General features: G+C 38.8%; 1 protein-coding gene across 1 annotated transcript in view; it reads left to right on the plus strand.

Annotated features, from left to right (window-relative positions):
* Positions 1-17,064, plus strand: part of DSCAM (DS cell adhesion molecule) — a 189,532-nt gene extending 172,468 nt beyond the window's left edge. The window contains exon 12 of the mRNA XM_089910069.1: positions 16,856-17,064. Coding sequence (XP_089766195.1) covers positions 16,856-17,064 — 209 coding nt within the window. The remainder of the gene's footprint in view (positions 1-16,855) is intronic.
* Positions 17,065-18,769: the final 1,705 nt, after the last annotated feature.

Here is an 18,769-nt window from a genome sequence, read left to right on the forward strand (position 1 = left end):
CATCTTGCCATAGACTCCTTTTATTTTCTTTTTTGTAAAGCAACTTAAAAAATCTCATGATTTCTGTGGATTAGGAGTCTGGGCACATCTTAGCTGGGTGCTCTGTTTCGGAATCTCTCATTGGGCTGCAGTTGTTGGCCAGGGCCAAGTCTCATCTGAACTGGAGGAGGATCCACTTGTAGGTTCAGATGGTTGTTAGCAGAAGCTGTAGACTCTTTATAGGGGCCAACAGGGACTTCAATCCTTTGTTCAGAAATCCGTAGGAAAAAATCTGACACTCACAACAGTTCTCTGGATATTTCCATGCAATGTACTCAATTCTAGACTGAGAAACAAATGTGTGCTCAGTACACCTGGTCGGAGTGCTCAGATGACCCTTCTGGAGCCTCCTCCTACCTCAGGGCCTTGCCCTGGAATGCTTCAGCTTGGTCCTGCCCACACCGTCTCTCCCACAGTCAAGGTGACATCCCAGCACCTTCCACAATCCCCAAGGCCTATGTCTCCAAATGCCATGAAGAATGTGCAGCATGGGACAAGCCCAAGTTCTCAAGTATGTGGATTGTAGGACATTTTTTCTACCAAAACCAATTCCAGACCTCCCTGCTGAGTTGACCGCAGCCACCTCTTCCTCAGCAGTCAAGAGATGGCCCCCACTGCAGGTCCCCTGCTTTCCATTCAAAAGATAAGTCCGGATGGGGACAAACAATCAAGAGACCAAAGAACAAAATAATAATAAGTCCCTTAAATGAGATTGTCCCTCTTTTCCCCTGTAGGAAAACAGGAGGTTTCCTATTGAAGTAACTCCGTGGGGAGGCCCAGTCAGGATTGTCCTTGGGTCTCTGGACCCACAAAGTTCCTTCCTAAGCTCTGGTGCCTTAATCCTATTTCCTGTATCCTTGCAGGTTTCACTCTTGTCCTGACCTCGGGCCTGAGCCTCCTTCTTGTTTTAGCATTCAAGGCATTTAGCTTCATTTCTTTACCCTCGTGGCCACTTACACTCTGACCTTGAATGCCAGATCACAGACTTTGCTCAGACCAAGTGTTGCTTTCACACCCCTGTCCTAGAAACTGGATCTCTGTCTTGGTCATCTGCTTGGCCCTTGGTCATCTAATCCTGTCTCACCTCCCTGCCTGCCTGTCTGTCTGATTACCACCCAGAGCTCTAACCACGCCTGCTCCCAGACTCACCACTGTCCCGCTTTCTGCATGGGTTAGGATGCCTCCAAGCCTCCATCCCCATGCATCCGACCTCTTCTGTCCACTGGTTTACTGGACCTGCAGTCGTCCTCTTGGGTCTTTCCAGCAACACCCGCTCCAAACTCCTTCACCAGGCTCGTCGAGGCTATCAAGTCTCACCTATCATCCAGTGTCCCTTGTCCCCATGCAAATAGGTGACAAGCTATGAATCTAGAATAAATGCAGAGAAAGAGCTCAGAGAATCTAAAAAGGAGAAAGTGACACCTCCCTGTGATGTAAGTGGTGAAAATAAACCCAACTTCAAAGTCAAATGTGGTTCCCTCAGGTACAACAAAAGCAGCTCTGCTTGTCTGTTCCCAGGTAAGAGCAATGGGTCTCACTGAGCAATAATGAGTTCTTGGAAAAGGATGGTGAGCAGAACGGAGAAGATGAATGTTCATCATATTGGTGTATTTCCTTTTGATGGTAGAATAAAACTCATGAGGAATGGAAAGCTGCGGCCTTTCCCTGTGCTAAAATAAGCAGAGTCTCCGTGGCTCTGGGAGCTGCATCAGGACCATCGTAGATGCCCCACCCCCACCCAAGGAAACTGCAGTTACCCCGAGCCTTGGTAGAGTCACCAGGACAATGGCCCCGGGGGTCCATCTGGCCCTCCCTTCTTTTTCTCCACTCCTCTGTCTTCCCTTTTTCTCATTGTCTTTCCCCAGGAACTTTGTAACAATCCTCTTGTGGATAGGGACAGCCACACTGAGGACAAATGTTTGGGCATCTCTTGCTCCAAGGAGGTGACTGAAAACCTTGTATGGTCGACACAGCTGCAGGGGCGGCTCGCAGCCCATGGTCCCAATGCAAAGCCCAATGGTGACATCAGCAAAGCCCAGCCATTCAAACTGCCTCTGGTATCGCATGTCCCATCAACAAGTGCCGAATCGTGGCAGTTCATGGTTCCATTTTCTGATAAGTAAGGGACCAGTGTTCCATCTTGATGATAAAAAGGATGCTTGCAGATTAGGTACAGAGTAAAAGTCATGAAATGAGCATGATAAACTAGTGGACCACCAAATTCTAACAACCCCTCGGCAGGCACCAGTCTAGGCCACCTAAGTTCAGTTGTTTTTATTGGATAGAATTCTTCAGGATAGACATACAGAGATTAAAAGAAGAAAGTGAATTGCACAGTGAACATAATTATATGCGAATTTACAAAAGAAGTAACCTTGATGCTGTCCCAGTTATGGTGCAGTGTTTTATCAAGTAGGAATTTAATACAGGAAATTAGATGCACGCGTATTTTTAGAAGGATGGGAGGAATTCAGCTGCCTTTTAGGAGCTTGACAAAAGTGGGAGCCAGGAGAGGCCACTTCCATCTGTGGTTCCAGCTGCTCCAAAACGAAATTTGTTCTCCCGGACTTGGATGTTTGGCATCTGCCCATGCATCGACTTACTGCTTCTAAAGGAGAACGACGATTTCTCCTTCCTTGCACTTTCCAAATCGCATTCAAGTGCCTCTCACTGGTGAAATTTAAACTAGAACTGTGACAAATCAGCCGGGGAAATGTTCTTCTCAGGCTTCCCATCCCTGAAATTTAGGGAAGACTTTAGAAGTGCAGCAGTAGTGCTAAGATCAACAGACAATATCTGATGCAAACATATAGACAAAACATGATGTGCACATCGTGTACCGTGTGGAAGCTTCTTTCTTTGGGCTTGGGAAGAGCCCTCCAGCCTGGAACTGGACCCATGTCTCAGGACTGTGCCTCTGTCCTCTTTGGGATTCTTCTCTGGAACAGGACCCGGAACCCAGCCCTCTGTCACTGATCAAGGGTTCCCTTCCCAGCGGCCACACCTGAAATGGGTGCACCTGCTGTTTCTCTGGGTACTTGCTCTCTCCTCGTCCTATCCCCACCCATCTTTATAGCTACTCACTCCCTTCAGCCCACCAACTGTTCTCAGAGGGCCCTCTCCCTGAGCAAGGAAAACAAACTCATTCCTCAGGAAAACACCGCCCTGTCCATAAGGACGAAAGGGACTGTGTTTTGACTCCTTGGTGGGGGAAGGAATAGCTTATTATTTGGGTGCAGCCCAGGGAGTAGAAAGTGATCTACTTCTTCCTGTTCTCTTCCCCTCCAATACAATGTTCTTCCACCTGCCAGGCGACTCTCTGCATGTGCTCATTGGCCAACTTCTTCTGGTCTCAGCATGTGGACATTGACACCCATTTGCATTCATGCAGTCTTGTTCCTTTTCTTGTGAACAATTTATATAGTATGTAAATGAATTCCTTCCCATTTCATATATGATGACATTAAGGATGCAGACAGAATAAGCTACTTGCTCAAGGGCAGAGCTCCTAAGTTTAAGAGATAACATAGGAGCCCAATTCTGCTGACTCTTAGTCAAGCGCTCTCACTTCAGATCAGCAAAGACTTCAGAGGGAAGAAAAGATGAAACAATGGCCATATTTGTTGCTGCCTTCAAAGTGGGCTCACTTGGTGATACTCAGCTATTCTTTTTCCACTATTCCTACTCCCTCAGTTCTTGAGAGTCCTGCTAGGTGTATCTTTTCAATAAATAATAAAGGTCACACGATATGAACATACTCAGTCGTTCTGTGGGTACCTTACATAATGTGTGAACATTTGCTTTTCATGTAACGGAACATTAAAATTTTCCCCACTTGACCCCAGCTATCCACAGAAAACTGACATCGTTTTAATTAATGGCTTCTGGTTGCTATAAGTGTATCTTCTAGTTAATTATGCAAAGTACTTACCTTATGCTAACAAGATTGCAGAATTTTGAAATATTGTGTGCACTGTGTTAAATTTTGTTCTTTACCATAGCGATGAATCTGAAGTAGATGACCTATAATTCTACCAAACCATGGCCAAGTCCACTTCCCTCAAATTAAACAGTACTCATCACTGGGATTGTTGTCCTTATGGTGGATGAATTACTCTGTTTAGCAAGCATGGTCACACTTATAAATGGTATATCCCTTCAAGTTAGGTTCATTTTCTGATGAAAAAAAAAAAGATTTAATGGTTTTCAACTGCACTTATACTTTACCTCTGTCTCCATTAGGACATTTTAGTAATGAAGAGGCTTCTCTTGGTCAAGATAGGAGTTAATAGATAATCCTTTTCAGCTATTTAATTGAGAAAGCTTAGCAATGTAGCTAAATTTTATCTTGTAATTCTTTACTATAAATGTGTCAAATATTGTAAGTATTTTTCTGGTGAAAATTCTTTGAGGAGAAGAAAACATTTGTGTTTTTGATGTGAACGATCCTATAACTTTCTCACATTCTATCAGCATTTTATTAGGTTCTCAGGGATTTGTAACACATTTTTACAGAATCTGTAAATCCCATAGCATTTTCAGATTTCCTGGTTTGCTGCCTTATGGAGACATTTCTTAAATCCTACGTTTGGCTGAATTTCCAGGTTGTGTGTAGTAGTCTAGATCTGGCTCCCAGCTTGCAGTTAACTTTGAGAAAGGTATCAATAGCCTTTACAGATTTTTCAAACTGTCAACCAAATTTAAGCACTTAAATAAAAATCAAAGGCTTTTTCTTTGATTTTTAATTTCTAATAATATTCTTTATCCTTACCCCAAAGAAACTATTATCCTTAAGAGGGAATTTTATAATTTATGAAACCAGATCCTTAAAAGATACAGTAAACTTTTATAGGAGAAAAGTATGATCATCTCAATAGATGATGAAAAGGTAGCTGATAATATTCAACATCCAATCCTGATTGAAACAACACAAACAAAAGTAAAGTTTTGTAAAATAGGAATATAGAATCACTTTTAGGAACCAGAGTGCTTTGGCAAATGAAGACGAAAAAGACAAAGTTCAATAGTTACATGAGCAAAGAATGTAGATAGAGTGTTCACCAAAGAACAAGTACAAATGACGGATACATTTATAAAAAGATGCTCAGACCTATCTATAAGCAAAAGCAACCAAAAAATATACAAGTTAGTAAAACCATGTAAATTAAAATAATGGGATATATACTATACTGATGAAGATCAAAAAGATTAATAATGTACATGTGTGAGGAAAAAATTAACCCCAGCCCCAGGAAATAAAATTGCTCTTTTACTAAGCAACCTAGCAATATATTTTAACACTTGGATGTGCAGAATTCCACTCCAAGTATTTATCCAGTGGAGCTCCTACCACTATATCTTTCTTTCTATTGATGGATTGATGGACAAGCAGAGAGGTTCATTGCAACATTGTCCTTAGTCTTGTGGAGTCGGAAAGAAATAGTCAACTAATCATAAACTGATTAAATAAATAGAAGCAGAAGGTAGAAAAAAACAGCAATAGTGTGTGCTTACTGTGTGTCACACAATAGCTTAAGAATTTAAATGCCTACACTGCCCTATGAAGGAGGATCTATTATTATTTCCATTTTGCAGGTGAGGAAACTGAGGAACTAAAAGGATTCCTGATTACCTAGTTTTTCACAGTGTATTGGGGATCTGTTGCTGTGTGACAAATTACCCTAAAGCTTAGTGGCTTAACAATAATAAAGCACATTTATGATCTCTGTGGGGCAGGAATCTGGGTATGGCTTAACTGAGTCCTCTATTTCAAGGTGTCTCCCAGCACTGCACTCAGGCTGTTGGCCAGGGATTCAGTCATATCAAGGTTCATCCCACTCAGGTGGTTGCTGGCAGGTTTCAGCTTCTCACAGACTGTTGGCTGGAGGAGACCCTCATGGAAGGCTCTCCATAGGAAGGCTCACAATATGGCCACTCACATTTACCCAGTGTGAGGGTTCTGACCTCAAAGAGAGATTGACAAAGAGGCCACCATCTTTTGTAACCATAGCTACTTGCCTTGGATCCACCACAGAGTAGGTGCTTAGTAATTAGACAATAAACACCATTTTGTATAGACAAAGCACAATTTTATATGTGCTTATAAAAAATTAGGAAGGCTATAGTCCCTTCTTTTCTCCTCAAGATAATGGGATCTTGAGGAGAAAAAGAGGGAAGTTACTTTTTTACTGTTTAAAATTTTGACCAAAAATTCACAGATTCCTAATCTGAAATTCTCATGTTTTAAACCCCAGTAGGTAAACTTGGAGATAGCTTTCATCAATTATTTTCCAAAATCAACCATTCATTTAGTGATATGTTCATTATCCATCAAACATTTCTTTAATTCTTCCGTGAACTTTCATATGGATTAAGTTTATTTGGGGGGTACGCGGGCCTGTCACTGTTGTGGCCTCTCCCGTTGCGGAGCACAGGCTCCGGACGCGCAGGCTCAGCGGCCATGGCTCACGGGCCCAGCCGCTCCGCGGCATGTGGGGTCTTCCTGGACCAGGGCACGAACCCGTGTCCCCTGCATCGGCAGGCGGACTCTCAACCACTGCGCCACCAGGGAAGCCCCTGGATTAAGTTTTAAATGATCTATATTATATATGCTTCTGTTGTAATTTTTCATTTTATACATTTTGATAATTTTTTGACTATTCCCAAGGAGTGAACAGGTGTAAGGATAAGAATGATTTTGTTCATTTCATCTCATTCTATAAAATAGTCAGTAGCTGATACTGAGGAAATCAACATATTGAAGTTATTAAAAACTACTATTATGTTTTAAAAATTTTTTCATCCCTGATTTTGAATAAGATAAATTAAAACCATTTTTCTACTTAGAAAGATGTTACGATATTTTACACGAGATATGAGATAAAGAACTAATCCAAGTGTGTGAGTATTATTAGTATATGCACCCTCTTCCAACTTTACAATTATCCTACACCTATATACTTTTTTTACATACCTTTAAATCAGATGTCAGCCAACTATAGACAACAAGCCAAATTCTTCTCAAAACCTGCCTTTGTAAATAAATGTTATTGGAGCATAATTGTGCTGTTTTATGCACTTTCTGTAGCTGCATTCATGCTTCAATGACAGAAATAAGTAATTGTGACAGACTGTATGGCTTGCAAACCATAAAATGTTTATTATTTGGCCTTTTATACACAAGATTTCCAATAACTGCGTGAAAATATTAAGATTTTTTATCCATGAACATGGTGTAATGCCCCATCTCTACTCATCTAGGTCTTCTTTACTTGTGAACAACAACTTTTGCAGTTTTCAGTAGACCAATCTTGCAAATATCTTGTTGAATTTATCTGTAAATATTTCATGTTTTCATGCAAATTTGTTGTTTTTTTTAATTTCAGTATTGCTTGTTACTAATATATAAAAATAAAATTAACTTTGAATTTTGTATTTTGATGTATACTGTGACTTTGCTAAAGTCATTTATAATCCTAGTAACATTTTTGTAGACTCTTTGATTATCTATGTAAATAATTATGTCATCTGTGAAGGAAGGCAGTTATATTCTTCTTTTCTAATACATATGTATTTTATGTCATTTACTTTTTGAATTGCTCTTGATAAAATCTTCAGAACAATGTTGAATAAAAGGACCAGACCGATCATTCTTGTCGCTTTCTTGATCTTTGGTGGAAAATAATTCGGTTTTTAGAATTAAGTGTGATGTTAACTGTAAGGCTTTTGAAACCTTTTATGAAGTAATTCCGTTCTATGACTAGCTCACTATGAGATTTTATCAGGATCTTTAACACTAAAATACTTTTTCTTTTTTCTTTGAATATATTCAAGTAATCATATTGTGCTTCTTTTTTGGTCTGTTAATATGATAAATTACATTCTCTAATTTTTGAATTGAAACCAACCTTGCATTGCTAGAATAAAACTCACTTGGTCATGATATATTATTGTTTTTATATATTGATAAACCTCATTTGGTAGGGTTTGGTTAAGGATTTTTTTTTTTTAACATCTTTATTGGAGTATAATTGCTTTACAGTGGTGTGGTGTTAGTTTCTGCTGTATAACAAAGTGAGTCAGCTATATGTATACATACATCCCCATATCCCCTCCCTCTTGTGTCTCCCTCCCACCCTCCCTCTAGGTGGTCTCAAAGCACGTAGCTGATCTCCCTGTGCTATGCGGCTGCTTCCCACTACCTGTCTATTTTACATTTGGTAGTGTATATATGTCCATACCACTCTCTCACTTCGTCCCAGCTTACCATTCCCCCTCCCCGTGGCCTCAAGTCCATTCTCTACGTCTGCATCTTTATCCCTGTCCTGCCCCTACATTCTTCAGAAACATTTTTTTTTCTTTTTTAGATTCCATGTATATGTGTTAGCATACGGTATTTGTTTTACTCTTTCTGACTTACTTCACTGTGTATGACAGACTCTAGGTCTATCCACCTCATTACAAATAACTCAATTTCGTTTCTTTTTATGGCTGAGTAATATTCCATTGTATATATGTGCCACATCTTCTTTATCCATTCATCTGTTGATGGACACTTAGGTTGCTTCCATCTCCTGGCTACTGTAAATAGTGCTGCATTGAACATTGTGGTCCATGACTCTTTTTGAATTATGGTTTTCTCAGGGTATATGCCCAGTAACGGGATTGCTGGGTCGTATGGTAGTTCTATTTTTAGTTTATCAAGGACCTCCATACTGTTCTCCATAGTGGCTGTATCAATTTACATTCCCACCAACAGTGCCAGAGGGTTCCCTTTTCTCCACACCCTCTCCAGCATTTATTGTTTGTAGAGTTTTTGATGATGGCCATTCTGACTGTTGTGAGGTGATACCTCATTGTAGTTTTGATTTGCATTTCTCTAATGATTAGTGATGTTGAGCATCCTTTCATGTGTTTGTTGGCAATCTGTATATCTTCTTTGGAGAAATGTCTATGTAGGTCTTCTGCCCATTTTTGGATTGGGTTGTTTGTTTTTTTGATATTGAGCTGCTTGTATATTTTGGGATTAATCCTTTGTCAGTTGCTTCATTTGCAAATATTTTCTCCCATTCTGAGGGTTGTCTTTTCATCTTGTTTATGGTTTCCTTTGCTGTGCAAAAGCTTTGAAGTTTCATTAGGTCCCATTTGTTTGTTTTTATTTTCATTTCTCTAGGAGGTGGGTCAAAAAGGATCTTGCTGTGATTTATGTCATAGAGTGTTCTGCCTATGTTTTCCCCTAAGAGTTTTATAGTGTCTGGCATTACATTTAGGTCATTAACCCATTTTGAGTTTATTTTTGTATATGGCATTAGGGAGTGTTCTAATTTCATTCTTTTACAAGTAGCTGTCCAGTTTTCTAGCACCACTTATTGAAGAGGCTGTCTTTTCTCCATTGTATATTCTTGCCTCCTTTATCAAAGATAAGATGACCATATGTGTGTGGGTTTATCTCTGGACTTTCTATCCTGTTCCATTGATCTATATTTTTGTTTTTGTGCCGGTACCATACTGTCTTGATTACTGTAGCTTTGTAGTGTAGTCTGTATTCTGGGAGCCTGTTTCCTCCAGCTCCGTTTTTCTTTCTCAAAATTGCTTTGGCTATTCAGGGTCTTTAGTGTTTCCATACAAATTGTGCAACTTTTTGTACTAGTTCTGTGAAAAACGCCATTGGTAGTTTAATAGGTATTGCATTCAATCTGTAGATTGCTTTGGGTAGTATAGTCATTTTCACAATATTGATTCTTCCAATCCAAGAACATGGTGTATCTCTCCATCTGTATCATCTTTAATTTCTTTCATCAGTGTCTTATAGTTTTCTGCATACAGGTATTTTGTCTCCTTAGTTAGGTTAATTCCTAGGTATTTTATTCTTTTATTACAATGGTAAATAGGAGTGTTTCCTTAATTTCTTTTTCAGATTTTTCATCATTGGTATATAGGAATGCAAGAGATTTCTGTGCATTAATTTTGTATCCTGCTACTTTACCAAATTCATTGATTAGCTCTAGTAGTTTTCTGGTAGCATTTTTAGGATTCTCTATGTATAGTATCATGTCATCTGCAAACAGTGGCAGTTTTACTTCTTCTTTTCCAATTTGGATTCCTTTTATTTCTTTCCTTCTCTGATTGCTAAAACTTCCAAAACTGTGTTGACTGATAGTAGTGAGAGTGGGCAAATGTGTCTTGTTCCTGTTCTTAGAGGAAATGGTTTCAGTTTTTCACTATTGAGAATGATGCTGGCTGTGGGTTTGTCATATATGGCCTTTATTGTGTTGAGGTAAATTCCCTCTATGCCTACTTTCTGGAGGGTTTTTGTCATAAATCTGTGTTGAATTCTGTCAAAAGCTTTTTCTGCATCTATTGAGATGATCATATGGTGTTTCTCCTTCAATTTGTAAATATGGTTTATCACATTAATTCATTTGCATATATCGAAGAATCCTTGCATTCCTGGGATAAACCCCACTTGATCATGGTGTATGATCCTTTTAATGTTCTGTTGGATTCTGTTTCCTAGTATTTTGTTGAGCATTTTTGCATCTATGTTCATCAGTGATATTGGCCTGTAATTTTCCTTTTTTGTGACATCTTTGCCTGGTTCTTGTATCAGGGTGATGGTGGCCTCATAGAATGTGTTTGGGAGTGTTCCTCCCTCTGCTATATTTTGGATGAGGTGGAGAAGGATAGGTGTTAGCTTTTCTCTAAATGTTTGATAGAATTCTTCTGTGAAGCCATCTGGTCCTGGGCTTTTCTTTGTTGGAAGGTTTTTAATCACAGTTTCAATTTCAGTGCTTGTGATTGGTCTGTTTATATTTTCTATTTCTTCCTGGTTCAGTCTCGGAAGGTTCTGCTTTTCTAAGAATTTGTCCGTTTCTTCCATGTTGTCCATTTTATTGGCATAGAGTTGCTTGTAGTAATCTCTCATGATCCTTTGAATTTCTGCAGTGCCAGTTGTTGCTTCTTTTTCATTTCTAATTCTATTGATTTGAGTCCTCTCCCTTTTTTTCTTGATGATTCTGTCTAATGGTCTGTCAATTTTGTTTATCTTCTCAAAGAACCAGCTTTTAGTTTTATTGATCTTTGCTATTGTTTCCTTCATTTCTTTTCATTTATTTCTGATCTGATATTTATGATTTCTTTCCTTCTGCTAACTTTGGGGGGTTTTTGTTCTTCTTTCTCTAATTGCTTTAGATGTAAGGTTAGGTTGTTTTTTTGAGATGTTTCTTGTTTCTTGAGGTAGGATTATATTGCTATAAACTTCCCTCTTAGAACTGTTTTTGCTGCATACCGTAGGTTTTGGGTCATCATGTTTTTATGGTCATTTTTTTCTAGGTATGTTTTGATTTCCTCTTTGATTTCTTCAGTGATCTTTTGGTTATTTAGTAGCGTATTGTTTAGCCTCCATGTGTTTGTATTTTTTACAGTTTTTTTTCCTGTAATTGATACCTAGTCTCATAGGATTGTGGTCAGAAAAGATACTTGATACAATTTCAATTTTCTTAAATTTACCAAGGCTTGATTTGTGACCCAAGATATGATCTATCCTGTGGCATGTTCCATGAGCACTTGAGAAGAAAGTGTATTCTGTTGTTTTTGGATGGAATGTCCTATAAATATCAATTAAGTCCATCTTGTCTAATGTGTCATTTAAAGCTAGTGTTTCCTTATTTATTTTCATTTTGGATGATCTGTCCATTGGTGAAAGTGGGTTGTTAAAGTCCCCTACTATGATTGTGTTACTGTCGATTTCCCCTTTTATGGCCGTTATCATTTGCCTTATGTATTGAGGTGCTCCTGTGTTGGGTGCATAGATATTTACAATTGTTATATCTTCTTTTTTGATTGATCTCTTGATCATTATGTAGTGTCCCTCTTTGTCTCTTGTAAGAGTTTATTTTAAAGTCTATTTTGTCTGATTTGAGAATTGCTACTCCAGCTTTCTTTTGATTTCCATTTGCATGGCATATCTTTTTCCATCTCCTCACTTTCAGTCTGTATGTGTCCCTAGGTCTGAAGTGGGTCTCTTGTAGACAGCATATATATGGGTCTTGTTTTGTATCCATTCAGCCAGTCTGTGTATTTGGTTGGAGCATTTAATCCATTTATGTTTAAGATAATTATTGGTATGTATGTTCCTATTACCATTTTCTTAATTGTTCTGGGTTTGTCATTGTAGGTCTTTTCATTCTCTTGTGTTTCCTGCTTAGGGAAGTTCCTTTAGCATTTGTTGTAAAGCTGGTTGGTGGTGCTGAATTCTCTTAGCTTTTGCTTGTCTTTTAAGGTTTTAATTTCTCCATCAAATCTGAATGAGATCCTTGCTGTGTAGAGTAATCTTGGTTGTAGGTTTTTTCCTTTCATCACTTTAAATATGTCCTCTCACTCCCTTCTGGCTTGCAGAGTTTCTGCTGAAAAGTCAGCTGTTTACCTTATGGGGACTCCCTTGTATATTATTTGTTGTTTTTCCCTTGCTGCTTTTAATATTTTTTCTTTGTATTTAATTTTTGATAGTTTGATTAATATGTGTCTTGGCATGCTTCTCCTTGGATTTATCCTGTATGGGACTCTCTGGGCTTCCTGGACTTTAGTGACTATTTCCTTTCTCAAATTAGGGAAGTTTTCAACTATAATCTCTTCAAATATTTTCTCAGTCCCTTTCTTTTTCTCTTCTTCTTCTGGGATCCCTGTAATTCAAATGTTGGTGAGTTTAATGTTGTTCCAGAGGTCTCTGAGACTGTTCTCAATTCTTTTCATTCTTTTTTCTTTAGTCTGCTCTGCAGTAGTTATTTCCCCTATTTTATCTTCCAGGTCACTTATCCGTTCTTCTGCCTCAGTTATTCTGCTATTGATTCCTTCTAGCGAATTTTTAATTGCATTTAATGTGTTGTCCATCATTGTTTGTTTGCTCTTTAGTTCTTCTACATCCTTGTTAAACGTTTCTTGTATTTTCTCCATTCTATTTCCAAGATTTTGGATCATCTTTACTCTCATCACTCTGAATTCTTTTTCAGGTAGACTGCCTATTCCCTCTTCATTTCTTTGGTCTGGTTGCTTTTTTCCTTGCTCCTTCATCTGCTGTGTATTTTGGTAAACTTACTGTGTTTGGGGTCTCCTTTTCACAGACTGCAGGTTCGTAGTTCCCGTTGTTTTTGGTGTCTGCCCCCAGTGGGTAAGGTTGGTTCAGTGGCTTGTGTAGGCTTCCTGGTGGAGGGGAGTGGTGCCTGTGTTCTCATGGGTGGGGCTGGATCTTGTTTTTCTGGTGGGTAGGGCTGCAGCCAGTGGTGCGTTTTGGGGTGTCTCTGACCTCTTTATGATTTTAGACATCCTCTCTGCTAATGGGCAGGGTTGTGTTCTTGTCTTGGTAGTTGTTGGGCATAGGGTGTCCAGCACTGTAGCTTGCTGGTTGTGGAGTGGAGCTGGGTCTTAGCATTGAGACAGAGATCTCCGTGAGAGCTCTGGCCAATGAATATTATGAGGGTCTGGGAGGTCTCTGGTGGGTCAATGTCCTGAACTCTGCTCTCCCACCGCAGAGGCTCAGGCCTGACACCTGGCCGAGCACAAAGATCCTGCGCCACTATGCTTGCCAGGCCTGTCCAAGAGCCTGGCTGGCTCCCTGCTCCCGGCTCCCAGTCCTGGCTTGGCTGGTTAAGGATTTTTATGTCTATCTTGGGATATTGGTTTCTAGTTCTAAGGTCTTTGATTTTGGTATCAAGATGTTGCTGGCCTCATAAAATCAGTGGTAAAGTGTTTTATTCTCTTGTATTTTCTGAAAGACTTTGTGTAAAAAAATTTTTTTTTCTTTAGGTGTTAGGTAGTATTCACTAATGAAGCTGTCTGGGCTTTGATTGTTCTTTGTGGAAAGTTGTTAACTACAAATTAACTTTATAGATACAGGACTATTAAGTTTATCTAATTTTTCTTGAGTGATCTTTAAGAGTTTGTGTCTTTCCAGAAATTTATCTATTTAATATAACTTTTTAAACTTATTGACACAAAGTTTTCCTAATATTTTCCTATTATCCTTTTAATTCAAGTAGGAACCGCAGTGATGGCCTTTTTCATTATAGTTATTCGTAACTAATGTCTCTTCTCTTTTCTTGATCAGTCCAGCTAGAGGTTTTGTATTTATTTTTTCAAAGAACTGGCTTTTGGTTTTATTGATTTTCTCTACAATTTTCTGTTTTTTATTTCACTGATTTCAGTTTTCCTGTTTATTGTTTCCTTACTTCTCCTTACTTTGAGTTTCATTTGCTCTTCCTGTAATAGCTTCTTAAGAGGGAGGCTTAGATCATTGATTTGTGGTCTTTTTCCTTTCCCAATACAAACACTTAAAGCTGCAAACTTCCATCTAAGTGTTGCTTTTAGCTGCATCTCAGGTACTTTGCTATGTTGTTTTTACATTCTTATTCAACTCAGAATATATTTTTTCTAATTACTCTGGTGATTTCTTCTTTGACTCATGAGTTTTTTTAGAAGCGTATTGTTTAAGTTTCCAATATTTGAGGTTTTCCCAGATATATCTCTGTTATTGATTTCGATTTTAGTTTTTCTGTGGAGCTAGAAAGTGATTTGTATTATTTTATTTTTGAACATGTATTGAAATTTGTATTATGGCCCAAAATATTGTCTTTCTGGATATCTGTTCCATGTGCACTCGAAACCAGTATGTATTCTGCTACTGCAGGGTGTAGAATTCTGTAAATGTCAGTTAAGTCAAACTGAGTGATAGTGGTATTAAAGCCTTCTATATTTAAAATATTATTTCTTCTGCCCCTGTCTTTCTTCTCCTTTTGAAACTATAATTACTCAATGTTAGAATATTTGATATTGTTCTAGAGCTCTAGGACAATCTATTCTGTATTTTTCACTCTTTTGCACTTTTTGTTTTGATTTGGATAATTTCTGTTGACCTAGCTTCAAGTTCACTATTCTCTCTGCTGTGTTCAATCTGCTGATTAGCTTAAGGAATTCTTTCGATCTAATATTGTGTTTGTTGTTTCTGACATTTTGTTTATCTGTCTGTCTCTTTTGTGTAGTTTTAATATTCTTTCTGAATCCCCACCTGTTTATGGGCATTAACCATAGTTGTTATAAAGTCCCTGTCTGATAGTTCCATACCAGGATTTCAAAACTATTGATCATTTCTTCTCTGGTTCTTTTTTCTTGCTTTTGTGTTTGTGCATCTCATAATATTTTATTGAATTTTGGTCATGATGCATGAAAGAGTAGCAACTGAAGTAGGTTATACTTATTTCTAGTTCTTTACTTCCTACCTGCTTGTATGCCCAGGACCTTGTCCTTTCACCCTGTCCCAAAGATGAAATTGTTTACTTGTACCTTATCTCCTTGTAGGGCTTTTAATTCTTTGCAACTAAGTTTAGCCAGTTGCCTGTGACTTCCACTTTCTGATTCATTCAAAGAAAAGCATGATTTTGTAGATTAACAGTCTCTTTTTTGTTGTTAGAATGGAAGTGATATTCTTTTGTGTCTTTCTCCATCCTGAGCAGAAATAGAACTCTGTTTTTTAAATTCAAGTTTCCAAATATACTCTCTAACAGTTGTGTTTTGATAGAAACCATCTGTTGTAGGGATTCTGCTTGTCCTTGTAATTCATTATGAAAGGTCCCCTCAGATACATGATTAATTTCCTTTGTCTCTTTGGTGGAGCTGAAATAGGTAAGGGAAGGCATAGCCACAGTCTCTGCCACTGTGACCTGAGGGATACCAATAGGTAAATGGTCAGTTTGGGAGGAGACAACAGGAGGAAGTGTATCCCCCTCTCATTTCACTTCCCCAGATGCAAAGTCTGAAGTTTCCTGCATGAACGGGTGACCACCCACCTGTTCAGGTCCCATGTAGGTTCTGGGGACACACAGACCAGCAGCTCTTCTCTAGAACACACACTTGGCCCATGCTTTGAGCTTTCTCCAGGAAGATGGAGTGGTCCAGGAAGATGGAGAAGTTCTGTCAGCCTTTCAAGGCTTGGACCACACCCTCCTAGTCCCAGAAGAGGGGCAAACAACATAGCAGATTCATCCGATTCATCCAGCTACCATCTTCCCAGAAATCTCCCGAGGCCTTAATCCTCTGTTTTATTATTTCTAAATTTATTTTCTAAATTAGTTTTATATGGATCTTTTATGTGGATCACATCACATCTATGACCATAGCATACCACATCTGGGCCACTATTTCCTTGAATGCAAGCACTCAGAGGAGAGCAGTGTTTTAATTCGTGCTGTCTTAGTGCAGTGATCTGACTTATCTGTTTAATAATATTCAATGATGCTGATAGTACATGGTGTTTCTAGACTGGAATAAACCACACTTAGAAGGGAAGTCTGCAGTATTAGTTTTCTCCTTGTAGTCTCAGAGGTGCTCATCCTGTGAGGTCTTCAAATGCCTTGTCCCTGAAGCACTCCTTGTTTACATGCAGATTAAGTCCCTAGGGACACAAAAAATGTATTTAGTTACACAAGAGATGTCTACTTCTGTAGTCATTCTACTGTGATTTCTGTGAATAATTTATCACCTGCTTAATGCTCATCAAATTTGATGAATTGTAGAAACTATCTGTAAGTTCTCTTACTCTTTATCTCAGAGTTTGAAATACTGTCATTTTAAATAAACATGTTTCTCCATAAACAAGAATTTCATCGTCGGAGGAAAGAAAAAATTCTTGGTGTATCTGATGCCTGTCCTCTAGGCTGTGTGTTTGGCGTCCATCACTTCCCTTCATTGGTCTGGTGTCCCTGAGCTCATTGTCTCCCTGTATTTATTCATGTTAGCATCACCGTTCCTCTTTTTTATTCTGTTGCAGGTGCTGGGGTTCCCCAGTTCCAACCGATTGCCCTGAATGGCCGAATTCAGGTCCTCAGCAACGGGTCTCTGTTGATCAAGCACGTGGTAGAAGAAGACAGCGGCTACTACCTGTGCAAGGTCAGCAACGATGTGGGCGCGGACGTCAGCAAGTCCATGTACCTCACGGTGAAAAGTAAGGAAGAAGAGCACTTCGTTTTACCTAAATAGGGCTTCGGGGGCTTCCATTTTCAGTGGTCTCCATGCATACTGTTTAAAAACAAAACACAACAAAAACAAAATGTGATTTGCTGCAGCTGGGGGTTTCCTGTCCTAAAAATATAGTTAAAGAGGACGGTAGAAGTTCAGCGATTGTCAAGCCTATGGGTCCCTTGGCCGTGGCTACAGGCTCTGGGTAAACTAGCAGACGAGTGGGTCCCTGCCTTTGGCACCCACATTTCTCTCCTGTTGATTTCATTGTGGAAAAGCCCAGTGCACGCTCTCAGATGTGTTCCTTTCAGAGGTCTATTCATGCTTTTTATTATCTGCAAGCTGGCTTGTCCATAGATTTCCTTTTTAAGATCCTTCTGAAATCCAGAAAGCAGAAACCTCATTATCAACACACAAATCTACAAGAACAAAGAACACGTAGCACTATGCTTAGGGTCTGTGTTGCTGACCCATTTTTTAGGAAAGGGCACTTTATAGTGAAATTATTTTTATACTTTGGTAACTAAACCACCAAAGAAAGAACCAAAGTAGACCAACTTCTACTGAGTACTGCTCATTAGCAAATGGTTGTACATCTAGTTTAAGTGAATGACTTATGTCTTTCTCCATTTATATTCTTTGCTACTGGATAGATTGTGATTTCTTCCTGACTACAAGGTTTTGATCAGACTTCCTCTTTTTTATTTTAATTATGCTTTCTGTAGGTTGTCAAGGATCTCTATCATATCATTTATTAGAGAGATTGTATTTAAAAGTGAATTCCAGTGGTGTGTGTGTGTGAGAGAGAGAGAGAGATTTAAAGGCTAGCTACACACAGACTAGTATCCATTCTATTTTACTAAGAAGTTATTCTAGTTAACCCATTTCTTCTAATAGGACAGTGAACATATCAAGCTGTCTATTCGGTATACTTTTATATCATAGACAAATTAAAGTTCTGAAATAAGGTTGCTTTGAAATATATTGTGGACATATCCAATACATACTTTTGACTTCTAAATATTATACTCCAGAGGAACTGATTTTCAAGAATCTGAAGACAAATTGTCATATCACTTAAATACAAAGTTGAAATCATAATTTTTAAAACTAAGTTGATGAAATATTAAGGAAACCCAAGATCTGAAGACCAATACTGACCAATGTTGATGCATTTTTCCCCAACAAAAGAAATGTATTTTGCAATTGCTTTAACGTATTTAAAATTTATAAAGCATTTTTTTCTATCGCACTCATATATGTATCTAAGCTCTAATAGATAAGTGCCCCATGAAGGATGTAAATACAATCAACCATAGACCTTACCTTCATGAATGAGAGAGCTTATGTCTTGAGAAAGGAGACAGCCTGCTAATCACAGTGCAAGGGAAGGAGTAAGGTGCACAGAGATGTGCCTTTCAAAGGAGGACAGAACCATCATTTTGAGCAGATTAAGGAAAGCATCAGGGGAAAAAAACCTTTAAAAATGGGTAGAATTTGAAAATGTAGAACTTGAAGATTTCCCCACATCTCCTCTCTCCATACCTTTGATGCTGGTAGTGGATGTGGGACCACAAAGATGTCCCCCTGCCCTTAGTGAGCTTATTCTCCTGTGGGTCCATCAGGCCTGGGTGTGGACAGCTCTGTCCACACACGCAGAACGTGTTGATGTCAGGATGGAGCATGGGACACTGGGAATGCACAGATGAGGGCGTGGTTTACACCC

The sequence above is a fragment of the Delphinapterus leucas genome, chromosome 4 (genome assembly GCF_059928025.1).
Source record: "Delphinapterus leucas isolate spDelLeu-1000000601 "Yukka" chromosome 4, BTC_Dleu_Yukka2, whole genome shotgun sequence".
Classification (NCBI taxonomy): Eukaryota; Metazoa; Chordata; class Mammalia; order Artiodactyla; family Monodontidae; genus Delphinapterus; species Delphinapterus leucas.